At 36.1% G+C, this 26,945-nt stretch overlaps 2 protein-coding genes and 1 long non-coding RNA gene across 4 annotated transcripts in view; all 3 read left to right on the top strand.

The window, feature by feature from the left end:
* The window catches only part of LOC126877110 (venom serine protease Bi-VSP-like), a 119,837-nt gene that overhangs the window by 8,296 nt on the left and 84,596 nt on the right, over positions 1-26,945 (top strand). The window lies entirely within an intron of this gene.
* On the top strand, positions 19,863-23,461 carry LOC126877111 (venom serine protease Bi-VSP-like). Its single transcript, XM_050639945.1, has 5 exons — positions 19,863-20,565; positions 21,983-22,180; positions 22,349-22,444; positions 22,516-22,670; positions 22,999-23,461. Exons 1-5 carry the CDS (start codon positions 20,463-20,465, stop codon positions 23,152-23,154), a joined length of 708 nt encoding a protein of 235 aa, XP_050495902.1. The 5' UTR covers positions 19,863-20,462; the 3' UTR covers positions 23,155-23,461.
* Positions 24,359-25,086, top strand: LOC126877122 (uncharacterized). The gene is made up of 3 exons (XR_007694765.1): positions 24,359-24,495; positions 24,708-24,803; positions 24,880-25,086. It is a non-coding gene; the product is annotated as an uncharacterized LOC126877122 (long non-coding RNA).

Here is a 26,945-nt window from a genome sequence, read left to right as displayed (position 1 = left end):
AACCCAATTACATCCACATTGCATGACAGCACACTTGCAATGGATTTTTGTGATTTCAATGTCACAGACAATGACACAACTAATCAGAACACGTTCGAGGCTATAGACATTGAAATTACCGCGTGTTTAATACGTTTAAAGCATAAATCTAAATTTCACGCGATTATTTCTTTGTACATTGTGAAACTCTTAAATTATCTTAATCGAATAAATAATCCTAATGTAATAAAACATCTTGAAATAGACCTAGATATCTGAAACAGAAACTCGAAGGATAAGAAATCCTAAAAGGTACTAATCCTAAAATAACAAACTCCTAAATAATAAACAAGTGATAAAACCTGTTATAAATAATAAACCTTACCTGGAATAATCAAATCCTAACTAATCGAAAATAAAATAAGGCAAGCAATTCTTAATCTTTCAAGTAATTTTTCCGAAAACACAGAAAGATAGAGAAATTAAAAAGACGCAGCACAAATTGCAGCACAATGAAAGTTTCGGAGCGATGAATACGATCGTATTAAACTAAATAATTTTCAAAAGTGAAATTACACTGAAACGTATATCGATGATATTTGTCATTTCTACGATCTGTTTCGCTTGATCGTGCTTCTTTTCTGATGTAAATTCAATTTATAATACGAACTAAGTTTCCTTTATTATTATTAGTCCTGCGTCTTTTTAATTCGTCACTTCTTTTATTTCAGAACAATGACGGGCTCCAAGATGCTGTTCGGATGTTTGGCGTTAATTGCTTTTCTGCATCCATTAGTTCACGTTTGTACTTCGAGTAGTACAGCTCAAGGTTTGTACTTCGAGTTGTCTTTTTCCATGCACTTCAAATTCCAATACGATCTGGTCACGTGGCCTTCGTACAATTTCGAAATTTTACCTGTTTGGTAATCGTCAATGAAAAAAGAAGTTATGCGTGACCTCAACACATTGAAACAATTTTTATGATTTTTTATTTGCCGGTTGGTCAGCAAGTTAATGGAAAAATTTCACTTAACTATTCGCGTTAATCTCTTCGGTTTAACTTTTGGGAAATGCTTCGTTAGCTTCGGGAATATTCCAACGATTCGTTTTACGTACAAAATAAGCATGATAAATATTACATCACGGTAATGTAATATCGGAATATATTAAAGGTGTAATTTTGTTCGATTAATTATAATTTATTAATAATGGATTGAAAATACAGATATTAGTTAGACAGAGAAACGATGTTTGATTAACAGGAAAACTAAATGCAACGCTCGTATTTACAACAAATAACTTGACAACTATTTGGTAACTCTCTCTCTCTCTCTCTCTCTCTCTCTCTCTCTCTCTCTCTCTCTCTCTCTCTCTCTCTCTCTCACTAGCAACTCTAACACTCGACAACACTCGCAACTCAATTCTAACGACTCTATGCTTCGACGTCTCGATCAACTCTGATTCTCGCAACACGCACACTTTTCGATTCGCCTTGAATAGCGAAACCGTCCTTCTTCTAACGTTGTCTATTGTTTCCCTCATACCTATGTAAGAACTACCAACTACGTGCCTTTAGTCACGTAGGCACTCTTAAATGTAAACGAACCACAGAAACACGACGTACACGGTTTTTCTATTTTCAGCCGATCTCCAATCAAAGCTATTCTACGATATTACAATCGGCCTTTCCTGACAATCACATCTGCCCTCAGATGTGCTCATCATCGCCGCTCGCACTTACATCACTATCGTCAGCATTCCACCATTTCATGTGATCGGCTGCCGTGGAAGTTGTACGTGGCCCTTCGTGCTCCCCCTCTCGCTGCACTATGCATCGGTCATTTCGCAGGACTTTTATCACCCGATACGGTCCAAGAAACTTCGGATGCAGCTTTAGCCCGGGACCCCTCTGCATCCTCTCGATTGCCACTAGATCTCCCGTCCTGTATGCTGTCGCCTTCTTGCGTCTCCTGTTATACGCCCGCTTGTTTCGGATTTGGATCTCCTCAATCCGTCTCTTTGCGTCCGCACGCAGCTGATCTCGTTCCTCTTGGAACACCGCGGCCTGTTCGTCCTCGATGCTACTGCTCCTCTTTCGCTCTTCCTCTATCTTCCTCTCCGTTGTTTGTTTACCCATTTCACTCTTGTCAGGGGCTTTGATCGTCGTGGCAGCATCGTGACATTTTCGTAGGCTCGGTTCGTACATGGAAGACGTTAACAACTTACCATCTACCGAGACTATGATCTCTTCTTTTTCGAAGGTCTTCACGTTCATCGTGTCCTCGACAATCCCATCGTCGTCCTCGTCATCCACATCCTCTGTATATCGATATTATTGGAGGGATTCCGCACGTGCGACTTCCCTTGTCTTTTCGTTCGCCTTGCATTCACTCTCTTCGAGTCTATCCGAAAACTTGAAACAACCCTCGCACCCGCAACGCTATCCTTCTCAGTAAATTCGCAAATATCATCAACAACATCCTGTTGCTGTTGTTTAGCCAGATTCTTCCTCCTCGTGATGTTCGCTAAGTCCTCCTGCTGGCCGCAAGAATCCGACGAGGACACCATCTCGTGGTCCACTTTACCAATCACCACGTGTCTTGCCACTATTCTCCGTTCCTCCGACACTTGCTGCACAGCTGCCCGATACTTCTTCAAAACTTCTGCTAACTCTTCTTTATTTTCTTCCAATTGCGACAGTAGCTCAGTTCGTTCGCGACTAGCTACATTAACACGATCTTCTGCTTCGGAACGTTGCCGCAGTACTTCCTGCAACGAAGCCTGCGTCTCATTCGGTTCTTGCTCCGGTGCCTGTTTCGCTTTAACTGCAACTGCTCTAGCGCATTCTGCATCTTCTAACTGGTTCTTCAGCTGTCGTAAAGCTGCTTTACCCGTCGAGTCACCTTTCGATCTCTCCAGCATCGTTTGAGCGTCTCTTAGCAATGCTTTGGTTCTCTTCAAATCTCTTTTTAGCCTATGTTGCATGTCCTTAACGTGTGACAAATCTATCTCACTCGCCTGTGTCTCTACATCTATCTTGAGGACTTCCGGACACTCATCGGGATTTTCGTCCTTTATTCTACTAATAAAAGATTCTCCCCCTTTTATACTTATTTCAACAGTGTCCAAAAAGTCTGCGCCAATAATAAGCGAATGTTGCATCACTGTGTCTGGAACTACGTGTATGGTTATACAGTACGACTCATTGTCTATAATAATGTTCGTGGAAAATTTCCCGAGCGTAAAATTCCTTCCGGAACCGACACCGCCAAATCCAACGATTTCCCGACTTAATCTGGGCGCTCCGATTTTCACATGCTGATCTGCTCGCATTAGAGTCAGCTCACTACCGGTGTCTATCAACGCGCTCAATTTGAAATTTTCCATCTTAACATCCTTACCACGCCTTGTTTGTAACGACCGAAACACGCTGTAAACTTTTTTTGAGGGCTCACCCAAATTGTCGCAACTTGATGCGATGTGTCCGTACTCCCTACATTTGAAGCAATTGTAGCATCGCGTCTTCCTCGCATCTCCAGATCGACCGGGTTCCTTGTTCCTCTCGGTTTCGGACAGCTTCGCCACCGGCTTTACCCTGTTACTCTTCGGCTCCTCAAATTTCGTCCTCATCTCCATATCTCTTTTTATCGCTTCGTAGCGCCTGAAACGCTCTTTTAATTGCTCGATATTCCTGGCTCCGTATAGCACAGTCTTGTTCGCGACCTCGTCGGGAATGCCTTGAATAATGTAGTCTATCAAGGATTGCGTATCAACCCTTCCTTGTTTTGCAATCCCGCACATGTGATACATATATTGTTGCAGACTCTCATCTGCTTTCTTCTTTCTATGGGATAACTCGCCATGTATCTGTTGGTCGCTTACTACATTTTCAAACTCATTCCTCAACGCCTTTTTTAGCTTTGCCCAGGACTTCGCGCATCGTTTTTGTCGTACGAAGGCCTGAGCGGAGCCTGCGAGTAATTTCTTAGCATAGGCCACCATGTGGGCGTCTGACCAACCCCACACTTCTGCCATTTCCTCGAAGTCTTCCACCCACTGATTTACCCTCAGCAGATCATCCCCGCTGAATTTCTCTAATGAGTCTTCCACGTCTTTAAGACTCAACATCGAACCGACGCATACCTTCTGCTGCTACTCATCGCGGTCCTGATACACCGCTCGCGTGCCTCTCCTGTATTCTCGCGCGCCTTGTTTATCGTCCTCGCCTTCACTTTCGTCGGAGCTCTCTTCTTCCGACGATACATCGTCTCCTTCTAGGGCCGCCTGTAGCCGCGCGCGTAGTTCGGATTTTCTTCCCGTTACCTTCAACCCCAAGCTAACGAGACGCGCTCTCAGCTCTTTCGTCCTCAGCTTCTCGAGGTCTTCCTCTCCCTCTTGACTGCGTTCGGCTCTCTGCTTGCTTCTTAGATCTCGCTGGTTTGTTGGTTCTTCGCCACGCTTCGAATCCTTAGGAGTAGATCGACCAGGTTTGCACGCTCTGTTCAACCTGGCAACCAGCACTGATCTCGCACCGGATATAGGCAGATTCATCTGTGCGAGCTTACTCCTCAGCTCCTCCAGCGTCAAATCCTCTTCACCCGACAATCGTTCGTCTTCAACGTTTGCCATTTTATTCTATTCTTTTCTACTCCCGCAGAAATAGCTCCGTTAAATCGTATCGTTTCTCTGTCTTATTCAATCCCGGACGAGCCCCCACTTGTAATATCGGAATATATTAATAATGGATTGAAAATACAGATATTAGTTAGACAGAGAAACGATGTTTGATTAACAGGAAAACTAAATGCAACGCTCGTATTTACAACAAATAACTTGACAACTATTTGGTAACTCTCTCTCTCTCTCTCTCTCTCTCTCACTAGCAACTCTAACACTCGACAACACTCGCAACTCAATTCTAACGACTCTATGCTTCGACGTCTCGATCAACTCTGATTCTCGCAACACGCACACTTTTCGATTCGCCTTGGATAGCGAAACCGTCCTTCTTCTAACGCGTTTTTAATACGCGATGGCGCTATCACTTTCTAAAAGCGTCGTCTTTACATTTCCGATGGCCACGGGCACATCCGACTGCCAGATATACAATGTGTTATAAGAGTATCATTACCATACTTTTCATGAAAAGAGCAATTTTTCTTGATAACTATACTCTGTAACATAGATTGAAGTCGCTGATTTGATCCCTCTGATATCGTTGTCTTATGAGAGTCTCGTCTGGTCTTGATTGGTTCTGTTGACTCTTATCGTTGTGAAAAATCGATTCGTTGTGTACCTTTTTTGTATAGAGAATTATTTTGTGGTAGAATATAATGTTGTAATATTTGTGGTCTTTACTTTACTAATTTTGTCACTGAGCCGCTCTTTGGTTAGTTGAGCGATTCATATTCCGCATATATTCCGTACTTGCTTCGCTTGGTACTTTTATAATTTTCGCAGTTACAATAAAAAATTTAATTCTTAACAGATTAAAGATTTAATCTCTTGCTTTATAGTGTACAATAATTTTTTTTTTTTTTTTTATAGGTTATGTGATCCATAGTTTGAGTAAGTAGTACATATATATATATTTACGTGACAAGCTTACATTTCAATCTATATTTAAGATTAATATTTTATCAGTTTCTGTTCGTAACAACATCGAAGTAGTCAATAAGTTTGAAGAGTATAATTAAGGAAGTTATGAAGCAAGAGGTTAAGAACAAATTCTGAAAGAGGTTATGTACAACTCAGTAGTACTGCTTTACATTACTTTGCGAATTACTTTTCAAGCATAAAAATAGTTTAACAGCCACTTATAGTTACTTCCTTACCATTACATTCATTAAATTCGTTTGATTTTGTAAACAAAATAACCACGCTGACCAGTCTCTTATTTAAAATAGAATTATTTTGTCATATATCCAACAGTTTACTTTCTCTTCGCTTTGTCTCGTATTACGACTTTATAACGGTGTTTCTTTAAACTTTAAACGATCGTAATAAATGTATTTACGGACGATGACTGATATCTGGTCTGTCTTAAAGTTGCAACTAATTAGTGCCCCGTTACTTTGGACGTTATGAAATGTTGTATAACCAAAGACTTATCTTCTCTTTTGGTAGTTGCATAAGAGAAGACTGAGCCGTTGAAACGCTCGAATAGATTAGCTGATTCGCTTAACGTATTTTTACTTCCGACGAGCTAAACACAAGAGCAGAAAGCACATAAGGAATAATACAGAAACGTCAAACGTATACAGAAATATATTTCGTAAAAGCATTAGTACGTAACATGTCTTTATAATTCTATTTATGTATAGTAAAATGGCTTGTATCCATTTTCATGAATTATAACTGACATTTCAAAGCATTCATGTAGATATGTAACTCTCGTTAATTAATAATTTAACAATGCGTCATGAAACGTATCATTTTCGTTTCTTCCTTTGTTTCGTTATACACAGGAACGAATTTGTAAATAAAGATGTATAATCAACGATAACATATGACAGCGAGTATAATAACTGTCAGCAAAGGAAGAGGTCGGTAAAATGATTGTGGTTGATTTCAGTGTATCGGTAAATAAGCTTTGACAGACGTTGCCGGGGGACTCGGTGTCGGTGAAACCGCGTCGATGAAATGATTGTCAGTAATTTAAAGATAACCCAATTTATTGATCTGTCTCCCCTTCATGGCGTTGTACGTCTCTCTATAAAACATATTCTACCTCGGAGGGCTGAAAAATTTAACTTGGTCTCACTGGACTGGACTGTAAGTAAGAAAATTGAAATGCAAAATCCACGTGTGAGCGCAACGGTTTAGATGGAAAGTTCGATAGGACAATTATGTATATTAGCCTGAAAGAAAGCTCGTGGCTTCGCACGCAACACGTAATTTCCCTCTCTGAAATAATCCTATTACAACGATACGATTTAAAATTTTCCTTAACAGACCTCGCAATGTAATTCTTCATCTACAATTTTTTATTCGGCCTGAAACAAGAGACTTTCGAAGCCTTATAGAGTCTCGCGAATCTAAAAGTCAGGTTTCAACGTATTTTCGCGTCTTATTCTATAATACTGAAGACATTAAAGGTGTTAACGATTATTGTCTCACTATGTACGTACATCAAACGAGTACTTACGTAAGAGACGAATGGAAATGGAAACAGCCGAGAATAATTGAAGATAATTTGAATACGTTCCAGGCTATAATACAATTTCTCGTGAACCGTAATTGATTCGCAGAAGGGAATTGCTGCTTCTCACGACTAGCAAAGTGTTTCGCAAAAAAAGAAAAAAAAGAAAAATGGTATCGGAAGGATAGAAAAAAAGCGGTGGCCTACATCAAGCAATCTTCATGCCGATAATGCATTTATTATTCAGTTCGTTCATTTTCTATCGCGTAACAGACACTGGGATAACTGACAGAACGAGCGTATAAATCTTGCATCTCTCAACCTGACTTCTCCCAATTCGCATACTTCCATCCTTCGTATAAGTGACAATGAATCAGAAGAGTTTCATAGCAATATTGAACAACATACAGTCAACTACAACACCATTAGATACATCCACCATACAGTCAACTACAACACCATTAGATAACAGCAATACAATAGATTATAATTTTCTACGTGTCATTGATTCATCATCATCATTTTCCATTTTTTTAGCATATGTAAAAACGTATCTGACGTAATCTTACCTCGCTCTTTGAGTAAAAAAATCCATTCAAATGAAACAAAGGGAAAAGAAATAAGAAAACAAACACTCACATATGAATCTTCATTACATAACTGTATGTACTCCTCGAGGTATAATTACTCAGACACGTTACAGCGTACCTTCTTCGTTCCCTGATGGCTGATGTTGATCGTTGACGTTTATAATGAAAGAATTTCGTCAACGGCGCCATCTGGATCCTTGTTGAAAAATTAAAATAGCCGCAACAGCACCATTAAGCTCATCACCCAGAGTAGCTCTTGTTGCTGAGTCGTGGAGGAATTCTTATCATCAACGACATAAACTATACCAGTTCTGGTAACGTTCTTCAGATGGTCCAGGCACTCGAACTCGCAATATCGCTCTCCAACACGGAATTTCTTGCATGTCTGTAGTAAAAAGAAATCGATCAATTGTACAGATCAATCGTCACTCGACTGCTCGAGAATTCAGATCATCCAGAGAATAGAATAGAGACGTGGAAAAATGTAGTGCGATCATCGCAGTGGGAGGAAATAGGGGGATAGGGACCAAATGAATGAACGAGATGTTAAGGACAACTGACGATAAGTTCTTCTTTTGTCGGGAATTGCATGTTTGTGAATGGTTTGTGGGTGGTTAGGTGGAGAGAATTGAAGAGTTTGGAGGTGACTGGAAGAGTGTTTTGGGCAAGGTAGATTGCAGAATGGTTGCGGTAGCATTGTGTTAATTATGGGTTTGTACATGTAATCTTTGTATGTATCACTACATACAACCTAACGTATATTTTTAATAATACATCAGAGTTTTAGTTATTTCATAGCTATGAATTTTATACTCTATAATCTTGACGTTTTATTTCACAGAAGCGTTTGAATATCCATAAAAATTAAATGAACCAATGTATTCATTATCTTATAGAGAAGATATATTATTTTTAATTATGTTCCAATTATTTATCATGATCCTGATTTCCTTATTCTGAAAATTTGAAAGGAAGTTTTGTAGTTTGATACTTTCAGCGACAAAGGGTCAATATTGCTTTAGTATATTTCGTCACATATACATGTATATCTATATGTCGGAGATGAAAGGACACCGGAACCTTTGGATAGCCCCGCAACATTGCAATCTAAAGTCTACTATAACTGTAACTAAACTATTGTAGTTATTCAATCCGATTGTAATTGTTCGAGATTAGTGACGGTGAGCTTTGGCTCGAGGTGACAGTCTGTCGCCCAACGTAGCCGCGGTCAAGGGATGAACGCTTTGCCTAACAAAGGTATGGAGTAATTCTATAGCTCTCCTTAAAAGAAATATTCGTGGCGACACGCGACAGTAAACATTCCCACGGTTTCTGTCCCGTGGCTCGCCACACGCAGACCCTATTCTTCGAGTAAGATGATTGCCAGATGTCGATGCGTCTCCGCAGTACATGTTCGGCTAGCCCGAGGGCCCGTTATAAATCTTAAGGTTTAGTTAACTAAAGTCCTTCAAACAGACAAACAGTCTTTGTCCCAACTACGGGAAGATAGGGGAGACATATTTTTCAACGAGCGACGTCTCCCACTAGCAACTTTCCCTCGAGGGCGGCTACCATCTTTTTCTAACCACCGATATGGAGATTGACCAATTAGCAGCAACGTCAATTTCCCTTACTTCCTAAACGAAGGCTTTCCTCGACGAATCCGATGATCTCGTGTCCTTAGACACACCCCATTATAGTTTTCCTCTGTGGCATCATCGGGACGGGACGGGCATTCTTTTACGCGCTCCCGTCGACCAAAGAGTAACGTCTTTACGCTCAGCAATTATTTTTACGAATCAGACTTAGATTCAGCGAGAACGCCCATCTGTCATCCCGTTGGCCGCGGATTCGTTATCGAACCGGAGACCATTGTCACTAGTGTCGCGGACGTCTCACCGCCGTGGTAGATTGTCAAACCTGTGTTATTCATACCTGTGTCAATAAATCGTATCTTCGTTACACCGCAACGATGGCTACCTTCAATGAAGACTCCTCAAACACCGACAACCCTATCCCCAATGTCATTCCGACATATATATCCACCGAAAATGCGCTCTTGTAGACAAACGCTCGATTCGCGTCATAGCTTTTAAAGCTTGTCGCATCTCAATCCGTTGGAAAAAGTTTTTCCTGTAGCATATTTTATTTTTACGAACCAACAAGGTCTTTGTTTATTTCCTTCTGCTTTTGCTCCAATTTCCCCATTGTTTTTTCAAGGATAGTATTTCAGAGCCACTAGTCAAGTTTATTGTAACAATAAACGTACGTTTCGGAAACATTTTGTGCTGTGAAACAGAATACACTAAAGTTTGAAGGTCACATCGATTTTCGAAAGTTTATAAATGGAGGTGTATGACAGTATCACCAGCTGTTGCTGTCCAAGTAACTCCAACATCGAAATACTACAACGATTCCAATCGAAAACGCTAAGAGCCTTAATAGACGCACCTTGGTATGTTACCAACGAAACCATCCATCGCGACCTCAAGATACCTACAGTCAAAGAGGAAATAGCAAAATATAGCGACAGATATAGCAAAAGAGTCAACAAACACCGAAACCCCCTAATCACTGGACTACTCGATACGACGGACCAGATTCGATTTCTTTTTACTACAGACATGCAAAAAATTTCGTCTTGTCTTACTTCCTCAACAACTTTTAGATCTGATAGAAAAAAGAAACATACGAAGTAATAAGTAATGCTTACTAATAAATTCAACAAATACAGAGGAAGATGGCTAAATCGATAAATTAACGAGACTAAAAATTAATTACATCATGGATCTCTCGCTTTTAATTTTAAGCTGTAAATTACCGATATCGGTGACTGCCATATTCTCTTGAGTTTCCAAATCGTAAAGAATCTTTCCCCAGGGATTGGTCAACTGTGTATGTCCCCATGCGACGTAACTTGCTTAAGGAACACGAGCCGGTGATATGCAGGCAACGTATAATTGATTATCATTCGCTCTGAAACGCTGAAGTAATGACCAGTGCAGTGGTCCAGTGGTCATATTGAATGCCGCTGGATATATCAGCATTTGGCAACCTAACCCAGAGAAGCAGGAAATATGAAGCCACCGAATACCAATTAACTTCGTAGTTGCACGGTTCACATTCCATCATTTCTGAATATGCGAGGACAGTCCTCTTATTGTGCTTTTAATTCTTTTATTTGTTTCATTTTCAGCAAATATACTGGTTTTTTAAATTAAGCTTCTTTTTATACAGAGTTACAGATTATATTAATTTTATATAGAATATATTTAAGAAAGATATTTAATTTTTTGCTAGTTAAGTATTGATCGATTAAGTTACTGTACCTTTGTTCCGATAAATGCGTGCCATTTCCTCGAATCTAATATCATAGCAAATGCCAATACCTATTTTGCAGCCCTTCACATCGAACGTCGTTAGGGAGTTACCAGGACTGAGTGAATCACTCTCTCGAAAAGTAATCTTATTAGGAATGTCGATGTCGAATAGATGTACCTAATAACATAAAAATGTGGTCGCTAATTCTATTGCTGCAACTTTTGTAATTTAATATCAAAGTTACCAACTCCTAAACTTTAATTATTTTTTATTTAATAACTGACAGCGTTTTTATCACTTTCTTTTGTTAAAAAATCTTATCATTTAATAATGTTTAAAAAGGAGAAAAAATAAGTATAATAATATTTTAAGTATGTGAAAAATTTATACAACAACAAACACATTACAACAAAAATGGGCGTTTCCCGTATCATAACGTATTTTATAAACCGTAAATTATAGAATTGGTTATAGTATACGTATGTACATATGTATATTCCTAAATTATTCCTAGATAGAGTCACTTTCTTCACCCCAATATTTTCAAATTCAAAGCCATAAAGGAATATATTACTTACCTTTCGGTGTTTTGCTATCAAAGTTCCATCGGGACCCCAAATAGTACAGGTATTGTACAATTTAGCGCCCTCTATTTCAGGCATCGTACCACCAACTACATAGATGTTGTTTTCTTTAGCTGCGTTCGATGAAGCAACGCTCGTTTCACCATCAGGAATACTCTCGGCGTATTTTGGAAAGTACTCTGCATTGCAATATTTCAATTAATGAAGAATAACTGTCTTTTGTTCCAACCATAAATTAAATTGAAATGTTTGTCAGTTTTTTATTTTTTAAATTATTAAAATAACTAAGTTTTATATTTCGACTTAATTAAATATGCAATTACTTAGCTAATAGTATATATAATAAATTGTTTCTACAGGTTCAAAATGAAAAATGAATATTTAGAAATATTTAATTACGACAATGCTATTTGTGTTAGCATCAGTGGCTTGTTACTCAACGACTTTGCTAGTACTTTTTGAAACATAAAGTTAGTTTTCAATTAACACTTATACTAGAGGCGGAATTATAAATGCAAAATAATTGATAATACTAATTTATAAGTACCTAATTATTAGTATCTTAAAAAATATATTTATACAAAAATCACGATAATCATGAAAATGGGGAAATCCTATATTCTCGAATCAATTCACAATTTATTTTGTATATTAATTAGATTCCGCGCTCATCAGTACGTACTCACTGGCGACATCGAGAAAATGTATCGGCAATTCCTCGTACGACCAGAGGATCGGAAATATCAAAGGATATTATGGCGCAGCGCGAGTGGAGAAACAGAAACATATGAGCTTAACACCGTAATACTCTTATCATAGAAATAGAAGCAGTCCTCAATTCATATAGATATACATGTATATGTGACGAAATATACTAAAGCAATATTGACCCTTTGTCGCTGAAAGTATCAAACTACAAAACTTCCTTTCAAATTTTCAGAATAAGGAAATCAGGATCATGATAAATAATTGGAACATAATTAAAAATAATATATCTTCTCTATAAGATAATGAATACATTGGTTCATTTAATTTTTATGGATATTCAAACGCTTCTGTGAAATAAAACGTCAAGATTATAGAGTATAAAATTCATAGCTATGAAATAACTAAAACTCTGATGTATTATTAAAAATATACGTTAGGTTGTATGTAGTGATACATACAAAGATTACATGTACAAACCCATAATTAACACAATGCTACCGCAACCATTCTGCAATCTACCTTGCCCAAAACACTCTTCCAGTCACCTCCAAACTCTTCAATTCTCTCCACCTAACCACCCACAAACCATTCACAAACATGCAATTCCCGACAAAAGAAGAACTTATCGTCAGTTGTCCTTAACATCTCGTTCATTCATTTGGTCCCTATCCCCCTATTTCCTCCCACTGCGATGATCGCACTACATTTTTCCACGTCTCTATTCTATTCTCTGGATGATCTGAATTCTCGAGCAGTCGAGTGACGATTGATCTGTACAATTGATCGATTTCTTTTTACTACAGACATGCAAAAAATTTCGTCTTGGAAAGCGATGTTGCGAGTTCGAATGCCTGGACCATCTGAAGAACGTTACCGGAACTGGTAAAGTTTATGTCGTTGATGATAATAATTCCTCCACGACTCAGCAACAAAAGCTACTCTGGGTGATGAGCTTAATGGTGCTGTTGCGGCTAGTTTAATTTTTCAACAGGGATCCAGATGGCGCCGTTGACGAAATTCTTTCACTATAAACGTCAACGATCAACATCAGCCATCAGGGAACGAAGAAGGTACGCTGTAACGTGTCTGAGTAATTATACCTCGAGGAGTACATACAGTTATGTAATGAAGATTCGTATGTGAGTGTTTGTTTTCTTATTTCTTTTCCCTTTGTTTCATTTGAATGGATTTTTGTACTCAAAGAGCGAGGTAAGATTACGTCAGATACGTTTTTACATATGCTAAAAAAATGGAAAATGATGATGATGAATCAATGACACGTAGAAAATAATAATCTATTGTATTGCTGTTATCTAATGGTGTTGTAGTTGACTGTATGGTGGATGTATCTAATGGTGCTGTAGTTGACTGTATGTTGTTCAATATTGCTATGAAGCTCTTCTGATTTATTGTCACTTATACGAAGGATGGAAGTATACGAAATTGATAAAATTATTAATAATATTTACGAAGAGAAAGTAAACTGTTGGATATATGACAAAATAATTCTATTTTAAATAAGAGGCTGGTCAGCGTGGTTATTTAGTTTACATAATCAAACGAATTTAATGAATGTAATGGTAAGGAAGTAACTATAAGTGGCTGTTAAACTATTTTTATGCTTGAAAAGTAATTCGCAAAGTAATGTAAAGCAGTACTACTGAGTTGTACATAACCTCTTTCAGAATTTGTTCTTAACCTCTTGCTTCATAGCTTCCTTAATTATACTCCTCAAACTTATTGACTACTTCGATGTTGTTACGAACAGAAACTGATAAAATATTAATCTTAAATATAGATTGAAATGAAAGCTTGTCACGTAAATGTGTGTGTGTGTGTGTGTGTGTGTGTGTGTGTGTGTGTGTGTGTGTGTGTGTGTGTGTGTGTGTGTGTGTGTGTGTGTGTGTGTGTGTGTGTGTGTACTGCTTACTCAAACTATGGATCACATAACCTATACAAAAAAAAAAAAAAAAAAAAAAAAAAAAAAAAAAAAAAAAAATTATTGTACACTATAAAGCAAGAGGTTAAATCTTTAATCTGTTAAGAATTAAATTTTTTATTGTAACTGCGAAAATTATAAAAGTACCAAGCGAAGCAAGTACGGAATATAGGGATATAGGAAGCGATGGGGAACAGCAAGTAACTCCAACATCGAAATACTACAACGATTCCAATCGAAAACGCTAAGAGCCTTAATAGACGCACCTTGGTATGTTACCAACGAAACCATCCATCGCGACCTCAAGATACCTACAGTCAAAGAGGAAATAGCAAAATATAGCGACAGATATAGCAAAAGAGTCAAGAAACACCGAAACCCCCTAATCACTGGACTACTCGATACGACGGACCAGATTCGCAGGCTGAAGAGGCACTACCCGCTAGACCTAAACGTTAGATTCATTTAATTATCCAAATTAAGCTAATGCACTTACTTATAATACTTATAAATTATACCTATCTATAATAAGTATTAACTTATTGTAAATAAACAGCCATGTCACTGCGCCACGCCAGAAAAATTACTGAAAATTCTCAACGCGAGAATTGATTGTAATTCCAACAAATAAATAAAAAAAAAAAAAAAAGCTGTTGCTGTCCCCAAGCGCCAAAATACGTTCTGACTACTATTTTATGTATCTCACAGAAGTATGTCTTCATTCATCATCTCCCATGCCATCCACCAACGTGTTCTTAACATGTTATCTCCTAGTAAAATATTGATATTGAGTCAGATATCCAACTGAATAATCTTTTCGGTGTCTACTATAAGACATTTAAAACCAAGGCTCGTACACACGTGTGCTTATACGTCAGATGTAATACTTAACACGAAACCTGCTTATATTAATATTAAATTTATGCATAGTAGGATGTTCGACCTTTGTAAAAATGAAATTATAATACATACAGTTTCACCGTGGAAAAGTGAATCTTTCTAGCATGTCCACGCAAATGCAGCGGAGGGGAGGACTGTGCATGCACCAAACAACTTTACGTTCGTAATTTTTCACACAAATGTACAACTGTAGGGAAATAATTATCTCTGATTTTTCGGATGTTAGGAATCGACAATATCGCATAACGGAATGCTGTGTTCTACGTATTCTATTTTTGTTACGAAAGTGGTACAAACGAAGTCCACGTAAGAATAGTACAACAAAATCGGTTGAGGTTAGGTTATCGTGCAGATATCGCGGCTTTTGCATTGGAAATCACGCAACTGCCAGTCTCGTCGTTCCTTGTAAACGAAAGAAAGGTATTGTAATCGGTCGGAATTAACATAAAACTCGTCGCATGCGACCATATGGCCTGAATGTTGAATAAACGAGAGTAGAGCGCGAGCTATGTGATTCTAACCGTTTAGGCGGAAACTAATGATTGTAACCCGAGCCGAGATATATGCCAATATTACTTTGCTCGACAAAGCGTATAAGATGAGGAGAGAATCGCGATAAGGTAGAACAAGAGACAGATATTCTCTACGTAAAGCAAGTCTGTCAACTAGATTGAAATCCTATAGCTATAACTACAGTGAATCCATATTCTGGCGAATTGTCTTTTCACAAATGAAGCTTCTGAAGAACGGAATTGATACAATAACTACTGTTCATTCATAACTACTGTTGTAAGAATCTATATATTTGTCTATCTATATCTATATATATCGATCTATATATATTTGTCAGAATGTCATTTTATCAAAAAACCCATCCTCTGTAATCATAGTTTAACGAAGCATAATTAATAGAAGAGGTAGAGCGTTAAGTGGAGATGATTTAATCACAGTTAAGTAGATAAATCTCTATATTAGTCTCTTTAATTAAAATGTCCTACGTTTTATTTGCGTCATTTTTTTTCTTCATCCAATTTAAAATGTTTAAATAACAATAGCCTATACAATATAATTTTATGTAAAAAAATTGATTATACCATGTTTATTACAGATATTTAACATTTTTGTGTACATACAAAATTTAGATTATACCTCGCTTGAGAACAAAAATTCTATTTGTTTTCCTAACATGTACTAATAATTATTGATCAAACTAGAAAAAGCTGGAGGAGATTACTTAGGAAGATTACTTAGCATCTTATATTCCTGGCAAGAGAAAATGAAAAATTCGTTTCTTCTCTTTGCTTCCCTGTTCCTTCTTTCCTCCTTTTTCCCTTTTTACATCGCGTTGTTTTACATCGCAATTTACATTTATTTGTAAAGTTTGAATCTTCTCGATATTGAAGATGTTGAAGCTGCAAGTATGTATTTCATTTTAATCCATTCGAGACCGAGATTTAATTGTAAGACGATACCTAGGTGTCGCTACGATTTGAATGTTTAGTTAGAATGATTCTGTGTTTTACTCTCTCCAGGGTATCCTTTTCATACTTTGATTTTAAATCGATGACAATCTTAAATAGTATGCCTCATATTTTTAAAATATAAAATTATATACTATGTTATTCTATAATGTATTATGTACAGTCATATATATATATATATATAATAATTCTATATTGAAAAAAATATGAAATTAACATGATATATACATTACTACATAAGTTATATATAAAATATGTATACTATACCCTTGCCTACTGACTGATATGAATTTCTTTCGGTCTCGAATGCGTTAAAAGAGAGCGCAAAGAAGGCGAAATTACTTATTGTAATTAGTAAAACGACCTGAGAGGCAGACAGATACAAGAAAGAAGGAATATTATATTAGCGGCATTATCATGTTTTTGCTCTCTTTAAGTCTTTCATCGAGACAGACAATCTACAGGTATTAATCGACCAATTTCTCCAAGCTGATAACTTCGAATTGATGTTTATATATAAGAAGTGTTATGTGTTAATCTGTCTAAATGTTTAAAAGGTGTTATAAATTAAATGTTGTTAAACGATACGTAATTGCCTTTTGATCGTAAATTTTACTATCAAGGGGTCTTTTATGTATGCGTAATCATTGTGAATTATAACAATTTATGTGATCGATATTAAAGGTGTTTAAAAGCATGTAGTTTTTTTCTATATTACTATTCTCCTATATTATTATCCTATATTATTATAGCATTCCTATATTATTATAATATCCAATTACATGTTGATACACAAAATATACAGATTATTATTTATAACGTTTTGGTTTTCTTAATTGAGTCATTCATTTAGTACAAATGATAAGAAATTAGTAATAATTCACAAAAAAAGGATATCGTAGTAGAAATATTATAAAAAAACATTTTCTGTTTTAGTGTAGAGTTACTCCTTCTTACAGACAGTGTCGTACAAATCTGTACGTCTCTGAGAAAATGTAGGTATCTGAGCCCTTACTTCCTCAACAACTTTTAGATCTGATAGAAAAAAGAAACATACGAAGTAATAAGTAATGCTTACTAATAAATTCAACAAATACAGAGGAAGATGGCTAAATCGATAAATTAACGAGACTAAAAATTAATTACATCATGGATCTCTCGCTTTTAATTTTAAGCTGTAAATTACCGATATCGGTGACTGCCATATTCTCTTGAGTTTCCAAATCGTAAAGAATCTTTCCCCAGGGATTGGTCAACTGTGTATGTCCCCATGCGACGTAACTTGCTTAAGGAACACGAGCCGGTGATATGCAGGCAACGTATAATTGATTATCATTCGCTCTGAAACGCTGAAGTAATGACCAGTGCAGTGGTCCAGTGGTCATATTGAATGCCGCTGGATATATCAGCATTTGGCAACCTAACCCAGAGAAGCAGGAAATATGAAGCCACCGAATACCAATTAACTTCGTAGTTGCACGGTTCACATTCCATCATTTCTGAATATGCGAGGACAGTCCTCTTATTGTGCTTTTAATTCTTTTATTTGTTTCATTTTCAGCAAATATACTGGTTTTTTAAATTAAGCTTCTTTTTATACAGAGTTACAGATTATATTAATTTTATATAGAATATATTTAAGAAAGATATTTAATTTTTTGCTAGTTAAGTATTGATCGATTAAGTTACTGTACCTTTGTTCCGATAAATGCGTGCCATTTCCTCGAATCTAATATCATAGCAAATGCCAATACCTATTTTGCAGCCCTTCACATCGAACGTCGTTAGGGAGTTACCAGGACTGAGTGAATCACTCTCTCGAAAAGTAATCTTATTAGGAATGTCGATGTCGAATAGATGTACCTAATAACATAAAAATGTGGTCGCTAATTCTATTGCTGCAACTTTTGTAATTTAATATCAAAGTTACCAACTCCTAAACTTTAATTATTTTTTATTTAATAACTGACAGCGTTTTTATCACTTTCTTTTATTAAAAAATCCTATCATTTAATAATGTTTAAAAAGGAGAAAAAATAAGTATAATAATATTTTAAGTATGTGAAAAATTTATACAACACAAACACATTACAACAAAAATGGGCGTTTCCCGTATCATAACGTATTTTATAAACCGTAAATTATAGAATTGGTTATAGTATACGTATGTACATATGTATATTCCTAAATTATTCCTAGATAGAGTCACTTTCTTCGCCCCAATATTTTCAAATTCAAAGCCATAAAGGAATATATTACTTACCTTTCGGTGTTTTGCTATCAAAGTTCCATCGGGACCCCAAATAGTACAGGTATTGTACAATTTATCGCCCCCTATTTCAGGCATCGTACCACCAACTACATAGATGTTGTTTTCTTTAGCTGCGTTCGATGAAGCAACGCTCGTTTCACCATCAGGAATACTCTCGGCGTATTTTGGAAAGTACTCTGCATTGCAATATTTCAATTAATGAAAAATAACTGTCTTTTGTTCCAACCATAAATTAAATTGAAATGTTTGTCAGTTTTTTATTTTTTAAATTATTAAAATAACTAAGTTTTATATTTCGACTTAATTAAATATGCAATTACTTAGCTAATAGTATATATAATAAATTGTTTCTACAGGTTCAAAATGAAAAATGAATATTTAGAAATATTTAATTACGACAATGCTATTTGTGTTAGCATCAGTGGCTTGTTACTCAACGACTTTGCTAGTACTTTTTCAAACATAAAGTTAGTTTTCAATTAACACTTATACTAGAGGCGGAATTATAAATGCAAAATAATTGATAATACTAATTTATAAGTACCTAATTATTAGTATCTTAAAAAATATATTTATACAAAAATCACGATAATCATGAAAATGGGGAAATCCTATATTCTCGAATCAATTCACAATTTATTTTGCATATTAATTAGATTCCGCGCTCATCAGTACGTACTCACTGGCGACATCGAGAAAATGTATCGGCAATTCCTCGTACGACCAGAGGATCGGAAATATCAAAGGATATTATGGCGCAGCGCGAGTGGAGAAACAGAAACATATGAGCTTAACACCGTAATACTCTTATCATAGAAATAGAAGCAGTCCTCAATTCCCGCCCTCTAACTTCTATCTCCACCGATCCAAATGATCTCCTAGCCCTCACTCCCGGACATTTCCTCATTGGCGATTCATTAATGTGCTTACGTGATCGAGATTTCAGGGACATTCCATCGAACCGACTCTCCAAATGGCAGCATATCCAACAGCTTAAACAACATTTTTGGAACCGCTGGCATAAGGAGTATTTGAACGAGCTAACCAACCGCAATAAATGGAGCAAGGGTGGACACAGCATCCAAAAGGGCACAATCGTCATCCTCAGAGAGGACAACGTTCCCTCCATGCATTGGCCTCTGGGCCGAGTTATCAAGATTCATCCAGGCGCCGATGGTGTCATCCGGACAGCTACAGTTCAGACGGCAAAGAGCATTTTGGATCGGGGCGTCAAAAGGCTTGTCCCACTGCCAATTCAACCCGATCTCGAGAAACCCGAACAACTAGCCACCGAGACGAAATAAGATGGGAACTTCAACCACACCTCCCTAGTTTGATCGGTACCCTCTCAACGGGGGGAGAATGTTACGCCATGCGGCTTACCATAGGTCATATTCTTAACTATCGATCGCGGCACTATAATGTCGCAGACGGATCGTCGTGTCTGCCCGGCAAACAAACATTGTAGTGGCAAGCGCATGGTTCATTAAGCAGGGCGACTTCCAGAAACGTCGACTCGTGGCCCGTATTTTACCTCGCGTAAAAGAATGTGGCGTGATCCGAACGTAGTGGGGGTCGCCTTCCAGAAAAAACGAAAAAAATCGAAAGGCGTTCAGAACTTTTCGAGATGTCGAACCGTCAACACATGTGGTATGTCGCGCATTACTTATCAACCAAAACGCAGTTACATTTTTTTTGTTCCATTTATATCTTTCTAGTTAATAAGTTGTTGAAATAAACATTAATTTATTTGTGTTAATTCTGTGGAATTTCGTTGAACTACCCTTATTATCATAATCGAAATAAGGGGATCGATCAGTTCGTGGCGTCGATTATTTAATCGTAACGGGAACTTACAACTCTCGTTGACGTGCTATCTCGCGATCGCGTCTCTCCGCGAACGGTCGAAACAAAATGATTCACTAAAAACTGTCCTGAATTCCTAAGAATTTATTTACCGCAAAACTGACAAAGTGTTTATTTAAAACATGAGGTTGAAGGTAGTCCTTTTCTTTCATTTCATTCATTTTCATTTTCTTTCTTAAGTATGGCTAACACAATATCTAATCAATTAAAATTTTATATTTTCACGTGAAAAGTTTCTTTAGATAATTATTATCAACATGATGACTAACTCTTACGGATTAATACGTGTCTGTAGGGCAATCCGGTGGACTTGATCGGCCTTTTACTTCGAAAGTTGAGTAATCGGTGTCGCTTTCTTACGCATCTTTGAACTGTATAAATGTTTTAAAATTGTTTGATCCAGAATGTACCACACCGGACAATCAAGAAGGCAGGTGCCTTGACTACAGAAAATGTAAACCTCTGCAAGAAATATGGCAGATACAGTACCGTACAGCCACCGATTTTTATAGACGATCAGTGTGCAGATACCAGGGCAATGTTACGATCGTTTGCTGTCCGAACGATCCAAACAAAGAGAAGAGAGAAATTTTAATAAAAACTGTGTATAAGTATAAGGCTTTGCGACCACCATACTGTGGTTTTAGCAACGTCTCTCATACCAGGGTGGTCGATGGTAAACCAGCTGAACTTGGTACGTTTTATGTCTTTCTTTCCGATTAATAATAAGCCATTTACTGCAAAGAATGAACTTTAAAGGCATTAAACAGCACATCAATGTACATTTCAATTAGACTAAATAATAATGCTATGATTTTATCGGTAGTAACTTTACTTATTAACTTGAATTATTTCTTTCTTTTACTTCATGTTAGGAAGAGTATCTTTTTGCTTGAAATAAAAAATTGATATAGGAGTAATAATATGGATAGAGATCAAAAACTGTTAGGGCAGAAATTACACGTTTGAACTTTATAGTTCAGTATAGTTCAAATAGAAATTATATAGAATTATTTAATAATTTGTATTCCACTGGAATAAAAATTTAATTTCTGTCTTTATCAAATCTCTATTTCAGAGTATTTGTACGTATGTACTTATCGTCTGCTGTATGATCGAATATCGAATAGGTAATAATCGTTGTTACCCGTTATGTGAGAAAAAATTATGTATATTCACAACTATGACTATTGCATTTTAGGCGCTTGGCCATGGATCGCTGCATTAGGTTTTCGTAATCCCCGAAACCCAGACAAACCACTATGGAAGTGCGGAGGTTCCCTGATATCGGCTAGGCATGTTTTGACCGCAGCACATTGTGCACATATGGATGGAATAGAAAACATACACAATCATAATATTGTCATTCTTAGATTGGTGGAGGAGGTGCCATTTTCGAGTAAGTCCTCAAATATATATATATATATATGCTATTGAGTATTACTGAAGTATCATATCCTGAAATTTCTTACTGTACACATATATTGTGTCATAAAGCGTGTATAATTCTTTCTCATACTTTTGGTCATTCGTTTCCTGCATTTTCATTTATTTTTTTATTTTTCAGGGTACGTATATCCCATTTGTACGAAAGAGCCCCTACGAAAGATCAACTTCGTCGGCTATAACCCCCTTGTTGCTGGATGGGGAGCATTAAGATATAGTAAGTGATATCAATTTTATAATAAAATTAAATAGTTCCAGTCTTAAATATCTTTCTTATTTTCTTCGTAGGACGACCACGACGTAATGCATTAATGGAAGTACAAATGCCAGTGATTAAGAACGCCGAATGCAAAATAGCTTATTCCAAATTTCCTAATGCACCTGATATCACTGATGGTATAATATGCGCCGAACATGCTCAGGGTGGAGAGGATTCTTGTACGGTAATTAAGTTACAGAGTTACTACAAACTATACGGTATCTGAAGACACGTCGATTCGAATTAACATCAAATCGACGTCTTAAACATTAAAAATAATAGATAAACACAATTTAATAGTTTTGCCCACTTCTCACACCTCGTTATGGTATTTAATCTAATTTCCTTCTAATCTTAGTTTTGCTCAAAATACATATAACATGTACGTTATAAATTGGAGTATTTCAATACACAAATCAATAGAAGATTATTACTGTATATAAGTATAATTTCAATACAATTCGATCGATATATTTCAGTATCTTTGATTAAAAATTTAACGATCCTTTCAGGCTGACCGCGGCGGACCACTGCTGATACAACATGAATTAACCTCGTATTTAATAGGTATTGTGTCTTATGCTTATAAGTGCGGCACAGCTGGGTATCCCAGCGTTTACACTAGGGTCACATCGTACCTTGACTTCATTCTCCAAGCGATGCAATAATATGATATTACTGTTCCATAAATATCATTGTGTAAAAAACGTAAAGTTGGATTTTCTTATTGTGGAGATAAGAAACAGCTCAAATTTACATTGTTTTGTACGTTACAAATTATAGGCTTAAAATGTACGAAATGTAACTTTGAAACGACACTAATTTTTTACGCACGATAAACCTCCACGACTTAGGTATGTAAAGATGATAAACGTATATTAATTCTATAAATTTGGTAATAATAAACCAACTTTCTGAGAAGTTCTGTAAATTTCGTTTCTGTTGTATCAAGAGAATAATGGAATATTCCACTTAGATCGTATACTTCTTGTACGTACGTACAAAATTTTCCGGCTAATCTAAAACACTTCATAAGATAGAGAGCTTCTGGAAATTCGGACACAGAGAGTGCATAAAATACAAGATAAGTCTCGTGTCTTTCAAAATTATTTTTTATTCGCTAAAAACGTCCTGTGTACTCATGCAATCACATGCAACCTCGAAACTTCACTTATTTTTTATCACTTTCCAATTCAATACACAGTTTCAGCATTTTTGACTATATGTAAGAGAAATTTCCATTCAGCCAAAGGTGTACTTACAGATTATAGATTCCTATACGACTCTCAGTAAAAATTTATCCGCACTCCAGATAGTTAAAACTTCTGTCGACCGTATTGATCCATCTGCACTCTTCGTATGACGTCAATATCTGTTCAGTGCTGCTGCGCAGGTTTCTTTGTGTTACGTCAATTCGTTTGTGACCGTTGCGCGAGTAATGGCGCTTTGCAATGGTGATTTGCAGGAAAACAGTGCAGGATGCTGTGATTCGTTTCTTGTGGTCGGAGGTTATGTTTGATGCCTATATTTATCAAAGATTTAATGCACATTATGGAGAAAGTGTTTTGTCACGAAGTGTGTTTGAATGGGCACAAAAGTTCAAAGAAGATCGCACGAGTGTTATGAAAAAACAGCTGGACGCCCGTCCACATCCACGATGACAACATTGAACGTGCTCATGAACTTATGCTCTATGGAATAGACGAGTGACACTGGATAATGTGGCAAATCATTTGCAAATCAGCCACGGCTCTGCTTATGCAATAGTGCACGACAGATTTGGATTTTAAAAAGTTTGTGCGAGATGGATGCCGAAAAAGCTGATGAAAAGGTGAAGACGACGATGCATTCGTGGTTCGCAGCTCAGCCCAAAACATTTTTTAATGAGAAAATACAAAGGTCCTTCGGCAAATGGACAAAGTGTATACAGAAATCGAGTGATTATGTCAAAAAATGATGTATGTCTTTTTTGACAATTGCTTAAAATAAATTCTACACCGACAGAGCGGGTAACTTTTTACTCACCCTCGTAAGACACTTAAATTTCCAATCTATTATGATGAATAAAAGAGCTTATACTATTAAATCTAATTGTATTTTGTTGCATGAGAGTACACGTGTATGTGATGTACATTACCTTTATATCCCCTTGAACGCTTCAATATTGCGCATATATACTATATTTTGTACAGCTTCTATAAAATTTCGTATGTTTGTTTAGGCTGTTAATCTAGAGGCTGGAGTACAAAGAAGTGGCACAATGATGTGGGCTGATGACATTTATAATTATCAAGGAATCACCCCTACATTCGCTCAGGTATATATCGTTGACTATAACGTATTTAACATATATGATTGTTAGAATATTAATAATTAATTTTTAATTCTATCAGAATTTTAATGAAACTGTCCCTTGGGAAGGAAGAACTGATACCTTGATATCACGGTTTGTACATCCTATATATACGACAAATTTTAGAACATTATATAACGAAGAACCAGATCGTCGTGGCCATGTGATGTGAATAAAAGGACTTGAATTTGATGATATTTTTATAATGTTAGATAACATAACTAAGTATCTTCACAGTAAGATAGGATGACATGGTTTACATGATCTTAATGTTGTTCACTCGAGTGATGATATTATAAGGAAAAGCGTAATATCACAGGTAGGATGATTCATAATTTAGAACTACTAACTCATGTATGTATTAAAAATTAAAGAAATATATTAAATTTTATAGGATATTTATGTTTAGTAACCAGTAATTCAGAGATTGGTATTCATGGTTACTATAACGAGGCTGTAGAAACGCACCCTTTCTTCTTTGCAAATGGTCCTGTATTTATGTCTAAGCCGAAACTGGAACCTCTGAATAATTTAGATTTATTCTTGTTATTTTCTAAAATACTTATCTACAGTATACCATAAGGAATGATACCGTATCGCACCTAATCAAGTGCCTTAAGAAACATCAACAGGATATCACAGTAAGTAATCCCTTATCGACAGATATGTAAGTAAAAGTTATGTGTCATTGTTATACACAATTATGTGTTAGTGTTATACACAGTTATTTATCATTTTCTATTAATTCAGTTGTAGCCACTACAATATCTATGACACTGGTAGTAATTATAAGAACAATAATGATGTTCTATAAGAGGAAATGATGATTAGGAACAAAAACTTACAGGTAAGTCAAAGTATATGTTATTTGCCATTTGAAAAGAAAGTTACTAACTTGGAATTTTTTGATAAATAATAATTGTGCAAAATATATTGGATTTCAAATTTGTCAAAAATTGATATTTAAGAAGCATTGTAATAATATAACATTAATATTTTGATTTTTCAGAAGATATCATGCGGTGGATGGATAATATGCAAAAAATATTAAGCAGTATATGAATTTTCCTATTGCGTAGAGATAACAAAATGAATTTTAAAAAATGTCGACACGGTAATAAGAAATAGCATCATGACAAAGAATATATAAAGACAGTTTCATTTTTTATAAATAAAAATTTGTTGTTCCAGATTTTGAAATACAGTGAAACGTTTAATTAGTATCTTAATATCTTTAAATAATTATTATTTTAGAATCAATTGTAATTGTATCATACGTACTTTTGAATTCGTGCAAGAACATATGTAATTTTGAAGTAGTTATTATTAGGAAACTGTTAGACGCGAACAGTATGCGAAAAGTTAGTATGCAGTGTAATAATTATCAATCAAAACACAAGAATTAAATTCTTGAGGAAAAAATTTCCGGAATTTCTTATTTACATGATTATAGAGAAATCCATAATAAAAAGGAGCTGCTTTCTAATACTTCGCTTCCTTGTAATGCCTACGTTAACAATAACGAGGTTCGACTTTTTGTTTTTAGAGGGATACTGGAAAATTTGAAAGTACAGTACCATTGGGAAGAAAATCACGATATTGAAAACGATATTTGCAAGTAAATTTCCAAAAAATCTGTTTTCAAATTTTCGCTTTCTATTTCACATTAAAAGAAAGGGAGGGCTGCCTTCTTTTTCTGCAAGACAAAACAAACATTCTGAATCTCGTATCAATGAATGATGTCAATAAGTTATTTTTCTTTTCAGATTGAACAATATTCCAGATTTATTCATAATTTCATACTACGCGAAGAATAGACTTTCATAGGTATATAAAGGAAATATTAAGTATAGGAAAACTCTTTTTCGTTGTAGGTGACATATGCTTCACGGTTGAACACATGTATTTTTGAACACATATAAATGAAAAAGTACTCTTATGGAGAAAAAGAATTGATACCTTCGATTGACATTAGATAATGTATATAAACTTATGAACAATCACTATCACTATCAGTTTGTATTTTAAGTGCACACGCAGATTTGTTGGAGTTCTTATAAAATGTACTTCCTGTACGAACGTTTTATTCTTCCAAATTTTACGATA

The sequence above is a fragment of the Bombus huntii genome, unplaced genomic scaffold, assembly GCF_024542735.1.
Source record: "Bombus huntii isolate Logan2020A unplaced genomic scaffold, iyBomHunt1.1 ctg00000122.1, whole genome shotgun sequence".
NCBI lineage: Eukaryota > Metazoa > Arthropoda > Insecta > Hymenoptera > Apidae > Bombus > Bombus huntii.
This window is presented reverse-complemented; position numbering and strand designations above follow the sequence as displayed.